General features: G+C 38.0%; 1 protein-coding gene across 5 annotated transcripts; it reads left to right on the top strand.

Annotated features, from left to right (window-relative positions):
• The first annotated feature begins 895 nt into the window (after positions 1-895).
• Positions 896-14,962, top strand: LOC134527095 (uncharacterized protein K02A2.6-like). Of its 5 annotated transcripts, XR_010074071.1 has the most exons (5): positions 968-1,030; positions 2,477-3,839; positions 7,208-7,472; positions 8,890-8,982; positions 9,840-10,036. XR_010074071.1 is itself a non-coding variant. In XM_063359447.1 (4 exons), the coding sequence occupies exon 4, from the start codon at positions 12,875-12,877 to the stop codon at positions 14,546-14,548; it is 1,674 nt and encodes a 557-aa protein (XP_063215517.1). In that variant the 5' UTR covers positions 896-984; positions 7,208-7,472; positions 8,890-8,982; positions 9,840-12,874; the 3' UTR covers positions 14,549-14,962. The 5 variants fall into 5 exon arrangements, 3 of the variants coding, with proteins under 3 accessions (XP_063215517.1, XP_063215516.1, XP_063215518.1); XM_063359447.1 differs by lacking the exon at positions 2,477-3,839 and having other exon boundaries at positions 896-984; positions 9,840-14,962; XM_063359446.1 differs by lacking the exon at positions 2,477-3,839 and having other exon boundaries at positions 930-1,030; positions 9,840-14,962.
• Positions 14,963-15,456: the final 494 nt, after the last annotated feature.

Genomic DNA, 15,456 nt, shown 5'->3' with positions numbered 1-15,456 from the left:
TTTTTTGCGTCTGGCCGGATTTTCCTTAATGCTCCAAAATGTCCGGCTTTTTTATCAAGTGAGATAATTCCTGCAGTTACACTCTGGGCAAAGCGCGCGCTGTCCGCAGAGTCATCCCACTAGTAAGTAGTACTATGACAGCTTGACAGGTAGCAGCACATGCAGAAGCACGTGTTTTTAATATGCTGTATATGCGTAGTTTGTTTGATTATTTGTACTGAAACTATATTAAATGCCAAAATATTGTAAAATATCGTACTCAATTGTAATTAATTCATGGCTTTTTTTTTTAAAAATATATATTGTCCTCCTTTTTAGTGAAATGTCCTCCTTTTGCGAGATGAATGTCGTCCTTTTTTATTATCAGTGTCTGGTAACCCCAAGATGACCTTGTGGTAACCCTAACCTCGTGTCCAATCCAAACAAAATATTATTTTCAGCGGGAGAGCAAACAAAAGACAATCGAAATGAAATAGGGCGCTTTTCCACACACACACTCCAAGTACTTGATCTAAGAAAATGTTTGTGCCATTTTGCCAGATCTTCACTAAAAGTGGATGGGAACAAGCTTTCAGCTGGCAGTCATTCGAAAGGCGTTTTTGAAGTATGAGAGGTGGAGAGTTTGCCAGATGAATGAGAGTTGGATGCGCTTTCGAAGGTCAACTCTGAATTCGGGCCTTAGAGTCTTCCCTACCCAGACCCCTCCCAAATACACTTAGTAATTAGTTAGGTTAGGAAAAAAAATCCTTATGGTTTCCATTTTAGCCCTTTCAGACCTACTGGTCACAATTGTGTTTATTAATTACACATTTTCTATGAAAAATTATGTTGACAAACAGCAACAAAAACCGGTCGTACACAATTGTGAAACCTACTCTATGGCTTAGGATCAGGGTGCCACCTGTTAGAATAGTGAGTTAAAATAAAAATGAATATGTTCTGTGGTGCAGCTGTCACTGGTCACTGGTAGTATTACTCTGTGAGGTGTGTTTCGGGCGTTTTATTGTTTGTTTTTTTGGTGTTAGTACGTGTAGGTAAATTTTGTAACTGTATTGAAATAATGAGTAATACTTGAGTTTGTATTGTTGCTAAAACTTTATGTACACAATTGTGACCATTGGGTTTTCAGGTAGATGTTTCAGTATAAAAATTTAGGTTTGGTTTTATTTGTTTACAAATAACCCTCTGCTGGTTTTTAGTTTGATGCCATTTAGTTTATAGTGTAAAATGAATAAATTTACAAATATAAACATTGAAAATTCAGAAGAGCCTTTACCTGGCCCTTCTGGGATTGCATCGCAACTCTCATGATTTTGGTGTGAGACTCACGATTTTAAGGTCCATCTCACGCCCTCACGCCAAAATAGTGTTTCCTCACGATTTTTCGGGGCCCCGAGATTTTGTTTGTAAAAGTTACAAAACAAGTTTTATGAAAGATTACAGTAACGAGTTTCCATCAATACTCGAGTCACATAAAGGAAGCAATTTTGCATTTTGTAGCGTGTGCCGTGCTGATTTTTCTATCTCGCATAGTGGAAGAGGAGACATTGTGAAACATGTCGCTACAAAAAAAACACATGAAGTGTATTGCTTCCAATAAAAAATTTAATTTTGCTGTGAACAGTGATAATAGTGTTACACGAGCAGAATGTTATTTTACATCTTTTTTAGTTGCAGCCCTGCATGATCACTACACAACAGCCTAAATTATGTTCAACTAAATTAAATCTGCAACCTATAATTTGTTCAAATAAATTTTGAAGCAGAGACCATGTAGCATATGTACAGGTATGTCACTTAAATTTAAAGATTCTCATTTGTTGTTTCTTATATCTGACATGTATTTATGGGCCAGAAAATTTTTATTGAAGACCTCATGATTTTTTAAATTTGAATGTTGGCAGGTCTGTAGACAGAATCAAAAGTGGTTTTATGTCTAATGTATCACTCTCTAGTGATGAAGACGATGATTTATCATTGCTGCCTGAAATATTTTCGCACCGTATAGGTGCCGATAAAATTTCCAAGACAACCAAACAAGCCCCTGAAGCAGGACCTGCCTCAGAGGAGGAAGATGATTCTGATGGTGAAAGTGAAATGACAACAGCCTCAGTTGGTGCACTGCAAGACCAATGTCTGCAACTAGAATTAGAAAGGGAACTTTGTGTTGATGAGTAGATGATCCCTTTCACTGGGCATCTCTCGATAAAACAATATATCAAAGGAAAACCAATTACCGGGGAGGGGGGGGGGGGGGGGCTGAATATATTTGTTTTATGTGGGAAAAGTGGGCAGTCTTATGATTTCATCATCTACCAGGGTGTTTCCACTGAACTGGATGATGGCCTGACAAAGGTTTTTGGTTTAGGACCAAGTGTTGTTTTAAAATTACAAGAACGGATTATAAAGAAAGGACATAGGGCCTAGGCCTATGCTGTTCTTTGATAATTATTTTTCATCGTACCATTTGTTTCAGGCGCTCAAATACAAAGACATACATGCTGCAGGAACTGTCAGAGTCAACCGGTTTTGTAATCCACCATTTCTTCCAGATCGTGAAGCGCTGAAAAAGAAACGTGGCTTTAGTCAGGAAGTAACGAGTAGTGATGGTTTTGTCACCCTTGTGAAATGGGTGGATACCAAATCAGTAGTTTTGGGATCTAATTGTTTGGGAATTGGTACCACAGACAAAGTGAAATGTTGGGACAAAAAAAATAAAGAATATGTTGAAATTGAAAGGCCAAAAGTTGTAAAGCATTATAACCATGCAATGGGGAGAGTTGATTTACTTGATCAGCTTATCAGCTACTATCGCACTTTCATTAGGTCCAGAAAATGGATGCTAAGAATGATATTTCACGCTATCGACTTTGCTGTTGTGCAAAGCTGGATTGAGTACCGGAAAGATGCAAAAAACGTGGGTGCAGAAGAAAAAAGAACATTGGACCTTCTGCATTTTCGTATGAGGGTGACCGAAGGCTTACTACTTTGCGGGGAAAAAAGTGGAGGCAAAGAAGAGAGGCCGACCATCTTCTAGCAGTACTGCACTTTGTCCAGTGCTTCAGCGAAGGAAGGGCGAGCAGCGTCCATCTTCTGAAATTAAATGGATGGTATGGGCCACCTTCCTGTCCACAACGATAAAGACATACCGAGCCGCTGCAAGATGCCCAAGTGCAAAGGCAGATCAAGAATCATGTGCAACAAATACAAAGTGCATCTCTGCCTGACCAAACTTAACAATTGCTTTTTAATGTTTTTTTCACACAAAATAATGTACAGTACCTACAATGCAAGCAAATATTTTGTTGTTAACCTATTTTATGTTTGTAGGTGGCTGCACATTTGACTCTTTTTTTTTATCACTAGGACATTGTAATCAGTATTATTATTATATGCAAAAAGTCACTAATTTGTATTATTTTTGTTCCATACAAAATTAAAAATTGTTGCATGAATGGTATCTGAGTTTTCTGCATTCAAAGAAATTTTTGTAATTTTTTTTTTGTATGCTTCCTAAAATGTAATGAGTAATGCATTGTTTGTGTGAAGAGTAATTTTTTTTAGCGAACCTATAAAGCTTAAACGCTTCAGTACTTTGCAAAGCCAAAAACCTGATGTCACAGTTTGTGTACATAATTTTTTCAAAAGAGGGATTAGCCAAAAAAACTTTTTTTTTGCTAAATGATCTTAAAATTACATATTTAATTACAGGAATGCACTAAATAATTTTTTTCTTGAAAAAAATTAATTCAGGTCTGAAAGGGTTAAGGAAGAACATAAGATCGATTGTTATAACATTGAGTTGCGACTCTTTATCTTCCTTGCTTTGTGGTTCGGAGGTTAGAATCTTAATTTTTGCATGTGCCTCTGCGAAATAAGTAATGATGATAATAGATTATAAGAATTGTTCCTATTTTAAAATCCAGTTTTACATTGGCACTACTGTAAAACAAGGAATCACAAATTTATTTGGGTGTGTATTGATGATTAGTAGTTGTTAAATTGGCTCTTCATGCGTTTCAATTATTTTATAAAACAATCGGTTTCTTTCAAGTTGCGGAGAGTTAGCACAGTTAAACCCTACTTTATGTATACGGTACATTATTTATTTTCACTTCTTTAAATACCATTAATGAGGTAATCTAATTATTTTATTCTTACATGGACACAGTAGTATTATGAAGAATTAATTCGTATTATTACAAAATCTGGCGTTAATATTTTATGATTTAGTGCCTAGCCTAATGGGAAAGTACATATTGTAAGGTTAAAAGGTCTTTAATCAGTTTATCTTACTGTTATGGAAATTTTGTAGTTTTATAATATTAAGATTTTCATTGGTGTTTGTATCTTCAGGCAGTGAAAATAAATCTGAGTGCCTAAAAAAAAGTATGTTAGTTTTAATTAGGTTTTCTCAGACATAAATCTTGCTACTTTGTGTGGTTGAACAAATTGGAATCAATATATTATTGAAGGGCATGCTACATTCACACAGTCATGTATTTGTGATGTTTTGAACTGATGGTGCAGTCACATGGAGCATATCAGTGTGACCAGAGCGGGCAAACTTTAACTATTACATTGTCTGCTCGCTAACTGGATCTGGAGTCAGAAATAACATGATGAGTACAAAAAAAACAGTAAAATTGTGCAAAAATAATGTTTTCCTAACAATGTTTTAATTTTAAGTTGTTATATCGTGGCACCACATTAATGTATAGTAGTGTCTTGTTTTATCGGACCTTAGCTTATCCGATATTCCATATTTTATGACTCCACATGGACATCCCAAGAAAGCAGACTATGATTAAACATTTCTTTAGATCCATACAGAAATTAACTTTTTAAATACAGTAATTAATTTTAGATAATTCTGAACTGTAAGTTCTTTTTTTCAGTTGTTTTGTATTTTTCACGCCCATTTATGTCTGATAAACAAGACTCCACTGTTTTTATATTTGTTAGAGAAAACAAAAAACCCAAAAAAGTAAAAAAAAATTAAAAAATTTAGACATAAAATGTTTTATTCTATAGCTCTCTATTCTCTATTCTGCTCTATATGTGGTATCATGTGAATCAGACGCATTGACTAGTGAATGTGGCATGCTACTGCAGAACACATCGGATAGCATGGTAGGACATCACAGTCAGTCATATCAGACAAAACGCGTCTGAGTGAATGTGGGTGGACCTTTAAGGCTCCTGATACATAGTGCTGATGATCTGCAGGGCCAAATTTTTATTACTATGTTCAAACTTGTAGATAAGTTACCAATCAGCATTTGCATGCTGCTAGATGTTACGACTCATGGAAGCAATCAAATAAGGCCTCAGTATATGCCAGCGCAACAATTTTATAAATAAAGTTTTCTAAGCTACCCCAAAAAAATACACAAATATGTTTCATATTGACTCATGGTACGTAAACGGATCAGCTGTTTCTCGTACACAGGTCGACATGAATAACATAAATTATTACTATAGTAAAAAGGTTAAATAACTAAAAATATTACAAAATTAAGTTATGATTGCTCTGTCATCTAATACACGAACGTAACCAAGCTTGGACAGGGCATCTGCACCATTTGTTATGGCTCGTAAAATAGTGCCGATTGGCTTAATGATTGGCATCAGTTCCGCAGGCAGCATTTGCTTTGACACACAACGAAACCTTTTAAGCTGTATTCACAAACCTACACATAGTTAAGGTACAGGTATGTGTAAAGGTAAACATACCAGTATTTCCGTGCTACCATTCACATCCTTGCCTAGTGTGCATGTTTGTTTGTGGTATATTAGCTCGACTCAATTTTCACGCATGTATTCAAACATGCATTCAAGGAACTCGCTTGCTTTCCCTCTCTCTTTTCCACTGATTGAGCAAGTGAATGCAATGTCACACAAATCTTTGACATTTTTGGTCCTTTTCATACAGAAAACTGAAGTAATCAACTTAAATTAATTTCAGCTTCAAAATACATATATTATTTAAATTGACTTCTAAAATATTAAAAATTTTGTCATTGTTTTTAAATGTTCATATTTATGAGTTAATAGGTATTACTAAATTATCATTTACAATGAAAAAATACTTTAAAGATCCGTTCATTATCGCGATACCTAAATACCTTTATATTTATATATTTATAGTCATGCAAAATGCTTTCTAGTATTTCCTTTGCAATAGAAAATATATCATTTCGTTAATTAAAATTATATATCAACTACTTTGAGTTTCAAATAATGTAGTAGCAATTTCCAGGAGAGATTATTTTATTCTTTTTTTTTAATTTCATATGTAGGTACAAGCTTTTTAACACTTAACAGTTTTATTATATATAATTATATATGCATCCCTACTAAAATTACAAATGCGAAAGTGTTTTTGTCTGTTTTTTCCTTCTTTCATGCAGCAGGGAAGCAACAGTTGCATTTAGATAGTTTATGGGCCGGAGAGTGACGGACTACATATAATTATCTACATATAATTACGAAATTCCATCCCTAAGGGAGTAATAAAGGGGTCAATTCAGTTTTATAATACAATATCATAGGAAGTAGATCATACACACACAAACAGTGAGTTTGTTTCATTTCTCTATGTCTGCCACACAGTCATATAGTAAGTAAGGTCTGGCAAATTCCTATCCTTCTCTTTGGCAAAACCCACATCCTTAGTGAAGCTCGTGGCTGCTAGTGAACTAAAGGCGCTAATAACAGTTAAGTTTATAACTTTCTCAATAAATAGGTTGTCTTGAATTTGTAACGCACTTATCGTTTGGTGTGTCTGTCACGCCTTGCCAAGGGGTTACCGGCCTTACCGCAAAATGAAGCTGTAGACTGATGTCCCGGTTTTGCTGGTGCGTAGCCTTGATGCACCGAGATTATGCAATCAATGGGACTCTAAAATCAAAATTTCCCATTGTTTCAAATGTATGTCCTACAGACTTGAAACTTGGTAGTGATGTTCCATATATTATGGTGCATTTAGCTCGGGCAATGTCAAGTTCTTCAGCTAGGGTGTCTGTCTCTTTGTCTCTCTGTCTCTCTGTCTCTCTCACTCTCTAGAATATATATATATATATGTATGTGTGTGTGTGTACATATGTATAGACACACACACACATAGCTGGGATAGTATTCTTACTTGTAGACAGGAATTCAATTTAGTATACTTGAGTCACAGTTATGGGGATTTGTTTTCCAGGTGAAACGTTTTTGATCTGGGTGACTTTCACGGAACTAATTTAGATGTCAGCGCTGTTTAGAGTGACAACACTTGGACATGTACATTTACATGCAAAGATGCTGAGCACTGCAATATTTTACAACAGGCGCAGACTATTTTCAGTCACTCAAGCGCAGCGGCACAAGAATTTTGGTCACAAAGATGAATCAACACCATTGTTGACAAAACTATGGCACACTACCGTCGGAGGTCTTTTTGTAGGATCGTTATTAGATTGGAATAGGTAAGTATTGTTAATGTGATATAAGTAAAAAAGCCTTTATATATAGTTTTAAACTTTGTCTGAATTGATTGATTTTCTGCTGTTGAAATAGCGCAGTTTCCGGGTAGAAAACACATGAAGCATGCAATGGCTTTGCCATGTCTGTGTGAGTTGGCAACACCTGACCTATCTCACAGTCAAACGTGACACAATGCATCTTCATTCCCTTCAGGCCTATCCAAACATTTTTGAAGTCAAGGTTTTTTATAAATGTCACTGTCCTCATTTATAATCACAGCTCTGTCCTATTGAAAATGCTATGTAAATATGTTAATAGGGAGGCCATTACACTGTCTTTTCTCTGTTCCTAGTATTACTGTAAAATTTAATGTCAAAGTAACATATTTATGTTTGTGACAATTCAACTATGTCACAATTGACAGCTGCATACGAGACCTGGGCCTCCTGCAATGTATTCACCACTTGGTGGAAGGCTATTGTAAGTATATCAGGGTGTTCACACATATCTGTAATAAAATTCCCCTGACTTTTTCTTTAATTGATCCTGATTAAAATTTCAAATTGCTCTGACAAATGTTTTGAAATAATTAATCTATTTTGCAATTTTCTGGGAGGAATAAAAGAGGGGTGGGGAGAGAGAATTCATCATCCACCATTATCATAGCTGGTTCTTTCTTCACTTTCTTTGTTTAAAACAAACTTTGCTATGTCATTTTATAGTGTATTTGACTATTCACTAAAACATTATTTGGGGGGGGGGGGGGGGGGGAATTAGTTTGGTTGATGGCAGAATGGAGCATTGCATACATTTTCCTTTAAATTATTGTCACAGAGGAATTTTCAGGATTTCAAGTTGATTCTCTTGACTTTTCCTGGTATTTTCTAGAATATGTACAACCAGTAGATTCCAAGCTGGGCTCCAAAAAAATTCAAGGCGAAGCAACTGTATGCGATTAGGATGCTTTCCTGAGCTGGCTACTGGTGACTATATGGCACCAGCTGTGCTCTGGGTCAAGAGCATACTCCCTCATCACGGCTCTGATACTAGGCCACAACAAACTGTTTTCATAAATTGTATTCTGCTAATGCACCCCAAGTATTTAATATTGTTTAACTCAATGTTTGATCCTAAATAGCTCATCTTACACAAATTCAGACAGTATTTAAAAAAATAGTTTAAAAAATACACTGAATCATATTTTTGAATAACTCTTTAATTCTTGAACTATTTTACTTTGGAAAAATTTAATACTTAAATCTTATGTTATGCAATGAATAAAACAGCAAAAGATGCTTTTATTAATATTTACACTTCTGGCTCAGATAGTTTACTGAGGACTGGGAGTGGTATTAAGTGGCAAAATACCTTGATTTGGCAGACACACGTACACACACATTAAATATTGTTTTATTTCAGGTTTTTTAATTACTGCTTTCCAAAAAAAGACAACATTGGTGTGAATTCTTCAGAGACCATTCGTCCACTTAGACCTGAGTGTGTAACAGAGATGTGAGTATTAAATTAAAACTTGTGGAAAAAATATATATATATGGTGACATGGCATATGCCATTAGTATGCTTTTAAATCTTCATATATTACTGAAACTCTAGTGTTTGAAAGAGATTTGAAGAAAAATATTGGAGTAAATGTAAATCTAAAAAGAAATACAGACTATTCTCAAGTTAACTAGGTTTATATTTGTTTTTCTTCTTACCGATCATAATACTGTTTCCCAAGATATTGTAATTTTAATATATTATTATATAAATAAAATTATATGTAGCAGATTCCAAGAAAATTTCGATGTTATCAGACACTGCTTTAACTTTTTGCTGTAAATATTCAAAAAGTTTAAATATAAATAGCCCCAACAATTTCAACGGGTTTGTTAAAATGATTTTATTTTTTAGATAAAATTTCTGGGCCATTTAAAATTTTTTAACCTAGTCTCCTTTTTTTTAAACACTGTGAATACTGTTGCCTTGATGACCAAAAAAAATAAGTTTATACTTTTAACACTGCTGACCATTTAAAACTTGTTAACTTAGTACTCCTTTTGTTTCAAACTGTGTGTATTGTAAAATATGTAACAGTTGGTTTAATGACAAAAAAAAAATTATAATTTTAACAAAAACAAAATCACACTTAAACAGTGAGCATGTACAGTGTACATTCTGTTCACAACAAAGTTCTCGTCTGAACTCATTATTAGTGTTACTGCTCAAGGTTTCCGCAATATAGCCAGTTATTTATTTTGATAAGTGTGTGCATGTCTGTTAAACAAATTTTAATAAATCTGTATTTTCTGTTTTTGTGCAACTTTTTCTTTTCTTTATAAAAGTAATTTTGCGAAACATGTTAACAGATGAACTGCCTTCGTCACAGCTGCCAAAGAGCTACTCAAGACTGATGGTGAGAAACTGTGCCAGGACTGTAAACAAAGTGTGAAATAAGTGAGTGCTAAATGAAGCTACTGTAATCATAAAATATTTTGGTGAGAAAAAAATGGAAAATGCTTAATTTATTTGTAGCAATATTAAAATTTAAAAAGTTTGTTTCTTTTTTAAGCATTTTCATTTTATGTACCATGTTTATATTATGTGTACATATCTCTATTGCTGCATATGAGCAAGTTTCTTTTGATAGATAAGATACTATTTTTATAGTAACTTGTGTGGTATATACACTGGCAGTGCTTATGACTTTAATGCTGAATGAAAAGTATCACTAACACCATTCATATTATAAACACATGGTCACAAATTTTCTAAAGATCATTAAAGTGATGAAAAAAGTAATGAAACTGAAGGACTCAATATGAAAGTCATGAAAGTATCCTAAAATAAACAGTAATGGTACTAAAGTCACAAAACACTAATATGCAGCAGCCTTTTGGTTACTTTCATTTTGTTTTTTGTTGCCTCACTTCAGTTTATAGTTGAACATTAAACATAAATAATTGGAGACTGTCGTGTAGGACGTGTAGTGGAGAGGTTAGTGGCCCTGCGTGTCGTCAGCAAGATGGTGCTTGTGAGGTCATTCGGTTGAGTGGGTTGATATCGGGTTCGGGAGTGGAAGGACACAAGAACAGGATGTCGAACAGCGGGCGAAGTGCTAACAGCATGTCACGAAGGACACAATAGTGGCGACGAGGATTTCTATTTTACGACCCGGGCGTCCATGCGGGGGAAAAAAGAAACAAACACTGCGATGGCGATGTTTCCCGTGTTTGGAGAATTCGTTGCAGGGTGTGACACGTGGCACACGTATTCGGAACTTTTGGGATATAATTTTGTGGTAAACAAAATTACATACAATAATGAAATAAGGGCGATATTTATTACTATTTGTGGATCAGAGCTTTATAACCTCGTGACCTCATTAGTGGCTCCAATACCAACGTCCGAAGTTGCATTTCCCGACATTTTGGCGGTACTCACACAACACTGCGAACCTAAACCAAGTGAGATCATGGAATCATTCAAATTCCATACAGAAATCAGCACGAAAGAGAATCTGTGGCAGAATTCGTGGCATACTTGCGACAGCTTAGCATCCACTGCAATTTTGCAGATTTAGATTGCATGTTGCAGGACAAGGTGGTGTTTGGTGCTCGTGATACAAAGGTGGAACACACACTCCTGACAAAAGACAACTTAACGTTTAAGGAGGCGGTTGAGTTGGCAACAGCTGCGGAAGCCACAGGCTGCAATGTCCATGATATACGAGCACAGCTGGGCCCAACTGCGGGGGCAGTGCTGAAGGTTGGGTGCATCAGGTATGACAAAAAAGAGATTAGGGACAAACAGAAGTGAAGCCCAATTCAGGTGGACCAACAACCTGCAGCTAACAGGCACGCTTGCTGGAGGTGCAACGGGACCATAGCCCAAACCACTGCCGACACACTCAGACAGTGTGCAATTTTTGTGCTAGAACAGGGCTCCTAGAACGAGCGTATTTTACAAAGAAGAGGAAGGGGAATGCAGGAGTGAACAGTGGATCGCGAGACCGGAAGGAGATGGGCAAGTCTGGGAAGCATGCCACGGACATGGCTGGGACCTACAAATTGAAAAACCAACCCGACTCTGGAGAAGAGGATGAATCAGCAGTTTACAGCGTGTTTCAGACAACGGCTAGTAGGTGTACAAGTGAACCCCCTATATCCTAAATGTGTGGCTAGATGGTCAGAGACTTCCAATGGAGATTGACACAGGAGCAAGTTTCTCAATTATCAGTTTCGATACAGGTCTACAGAGATTGTGGCCGGACCTACCAGCACTAGCAGATGCAAACTTAGTCCTGCATACTTGGTCACAGGAAAGATTGGGAATCAGGGGAACCCGAGAAGTATTGGTAAAGACAAAGTCTAGGCAATGTAGACTACCAGTTTTAGTGGCTGAAGGGAAGGGACCAAGTCTCGTGGGCAGGAATTGGTTAGAACCACTTGGAATCAAAGTGGAGGGCATTTTCCAACTAATACACCAAGTAATACCACATGCAGTGCAGCACAATGCACTGTGTGGAGTTGGGAAAATACGTGGGGCCCCCAGTAACTATGGAGCTGGAATCTGGAGCCACACCAGTTTTCCGGAAGAGTCGGGGAGTACCATTCGCATTGCGGGACTTGGTGAGTGCAGATTGACAGACTAGTCAATCAAGGAGTGTATGAGCCGGTGGAATTCTCCATTTGAGCGACACCTATTGTGCCCATTCGTAAGGCAAATGGAAAGGTCAGGCTCTGATGGGACTATAAAATTACAGTGAACAAAGTATGCAAAGCCAACATCTATCCATTACCTACAACTAATGAAGCTTTTGCTAGCTTAGCTGGAGGGGCAGTTTTTACGAAGCTGGATTTAGCAGATGCCTACTGCATCAGAGAGGCACAGATACCCACAGGCAAGAAGGTACTGTAGGCATGTTTAGGTATTTTGAATTTTTATGAAAGATTCCTGCCTAATAAGGCCACGGTCCTGGTGCCCTTACATTGCCTCTTGGACACGGGAGCAGAGTGGTTTTGGAAGCCAGAGCATACAGAGGCATTGTGCAAGGCGAAGAACCTGTTTCAATCTGATCAAGTGCTGACTCATTATGACTTGAATAAGCCTCTCACGCTGACATGCGATGCATCTAACTATGGAGTAGGTGCAGTGTTAGCACATGTCACAGATGATGGAAAAGAAGTGCCTGTGGCTTTTGAACGTCATGAGAGAAACTATTCTCAGCTAGATAAGGAGGCACTGGCCGTGATGTTTGGGGTTACCAAATTCCGGCAAAGTGTAACCGCCCGTCATTTCACAATTGTGACATCACAAGCCGCTGCTGCGATTGCTGGACCCCAAGCGGCAAACCCCAGACATATTATCCCCATGTCTTTTGCGGTGGAATCTATGGCTCTCTATGTTTGTGTTTCAGATAATTTACATGCCTGGTAACAGGATACCTCATGCAGATGCCCTCAGCCAGTTACCTATGGCCACAGGAAATGTGCATATACCAACAGTGGGCGATGTGCTCATGCTCACGGCCATGCCAGATCCGCCAATCGATGCACAGACACTGGTTTGGCTGACGACCACGGACCCCATCCTTTGTCGAGTCAAGCAGCTCACAAGCCAAGGTTGGCAGGGAAGACATGTGAGAACTGAGGAGTTTCGGTCATACTGGAATAGGCGAGAGGAGTTATCCTTGCAAGAAGGCTGTCTCCTGTGGGGCAATAGGGTGATCTACCCAGAGGCGCGCTGCAGGGAACTGTTGATGGTTCTCCATGCCGCACATAATGGTATTGTAAAATCCAAGATGATCGCCCGAAGCTATATGTGGTGGCCAGGAATGGACAGGGATATTGAGCAGATGGTAGGGCAATGCGCTGACTGCCAGCAGCAGAGAGCCAACCCACCCAAAGTGAAGGAGGTAAAATGGGCAATAGAGAAGGAGCCATGGATTAGGCTACATAATAAGTCTTTCCAGGGTCCTTTCCAGGAAAAAGTCTTCCTCGTTTTAGTGGATGCACACTCCAAATGGTCGGGGGTGAGGAGGATGCATAGCATGTCGTCAAGTGCAGTAATCCAGGCGCTGCGAGAGATCTTCAGTTGTCATGGGATTCCTCAGTACCTGATTTCAGACAATGGGACAGCTTTCGTGTCCCGAGAGATGGAAGAATTTCTGCAGAAGAACGGGGTGGCACTGCAGCGAACACCTCCATTCCACCCAGCCACAAACGGTCAAGCAGAGCGCATGGTACAGACAGTGAAGAACAAACTGCAGAAAATGGGAGGATGCGATTGGCACACAGGAGTTGCGCGAATGTTGTTGGCATTGTGTACAACGCCACTAGGTGACTCACATAAGACACCAGCAGAACTCCTAATGGGGCGATCATTGAGAACGGTGTTGGACCAGATACGTCCCAATCCCACCTTGAAACGAGAGGAGACCTTAAATGAAGTCACAAACTGCCACATGCGCATGCATTTCTCAGTGGGGCAGCGGGTGCTTCTTCGAGACTACAGGGGGACTCGTAAGTGGCTACCAGGAACAATTATAGCTAAACAAGGGCCGGTGACATACACTGCCCAAGACGAGAATGGCTACACATATAGACGTCACGTGGACCAATTGCTGAGAAGCAATGTAGCACATCCAGTACACCAAGCATTTCCATCAACAAGCAGCGATGGCAGTGCATGGACCAGACGTGGTGGTGCCACCCTGCGCCAGCTTATGCAGACAGGCGAGACGGTTTTGAGAGAGCCGGCAAAGGTATCAGTAACCACACACAGGTGCACTGTTTCGACACAGCCAGCGAGGGAACCAGTGTCCAGACAGAAACAACCGGCAGAGAATCTGGAGCAGAAGGGTATGCACCAGCAGCTGGCCGGACTATCCCCAGTAGGAGCACCAACGCCAGTTCACGGCAACCTTCCTTTCAGGGGGTTTGTGCACCCTGACTACCAGGGACGAGAGCAACGGGAGGGACTGCGTTTGGAGCTGGTACACACACAGCCAACTCGGAGTTTGAGCAGGGCAAGGAAGGTACCCAGCAGGCTGCAAGACTACGTGTGGGGATCTTAAGGGGAGAAGTTTGTTGTAGGACATGTGTAGTCTTCAGCAAGATGGTGCTTGTGAGGTCGTTCGGTTGAGTTTGTTGATATCGGGTTCGGGAGTGGAAGGACACAAGGACAGGATGTCGAACAGCGGGCGAAGTGCTAACAGCATGTCAGGAAGGACACAAAAGAGACATTCCTCTTAAACTCATGTGGAAATTAGGTATCTAAGTAAAGGTTTCAGCTTTCTAAAAATTGGTATGATGCTGCGACGAGCACTATTTTGATATATGTTTAAATATGTACAACTAATTAGTCTGCGATTTAAATAAATGCATGTGTGTACTTATGTACGCGCATTAGAAGTTATACTTACTGGGCATGATAAAAAACTAACTTCAATTTTGTATGCAAATTATTAATAGAAATAAAATAATAAAAGGACTAGTGATTTTATAATTATGGTTTGTAATATATAAATTCATCAATTAAAAAATTTAAATAGGTAGGTACTAAGTTTTCAATATTAATTTAACAAGTGTATAAACATTTTTAATTAATAAAATAATAAGATATTTTTATTCTAATTTATTAATTTTAATTATTTAAAATTAATATAATAAATTATAATGCAAGTAAATTATACATATGGGAACATAACCTTGCTGATATAAATATTAAATACACTTGAAAAAGTTTGTAAACAAAATTTCTATCACTAATATTCACAATAAGTAAGTTATTTTAACTATTTGGACCAGTATTCAATATCAGTCACTAAGATTATGATTTAAAAGCACATATATAATGTTTAATTGTATGTAGCTTTTTTTTTTATTCTGTAAATTTTTGTTGCATGCTACACATGCATCATAAAAATTCATCCTTATCATTTTTTTTTCATAACACACCTAAAGAAGTATAACCTAACTTCAC

The sequence above is a fragment of the Bacillus rossius genome, chromosome 1 (genome assembly GCF_032445375.1).
Source record: "Bacillus rossius redtenbacheri isolate Brsri chromosome 1, Brsri_v3, whole genome shotgun sequence".
In the NCBI taxonomy this organism is placed as follows: domain Eukaryota; kingdom Metazoa; phylum Arthropoda; class Insecta; order Phasmatodea; family Bacillidae; genus Bacillus; species Bacillus rossius.
Note: the sequence above shows the minus strand (reverse complement) of the source record. Positions and strands in the feature narration are given on the sequence as shown.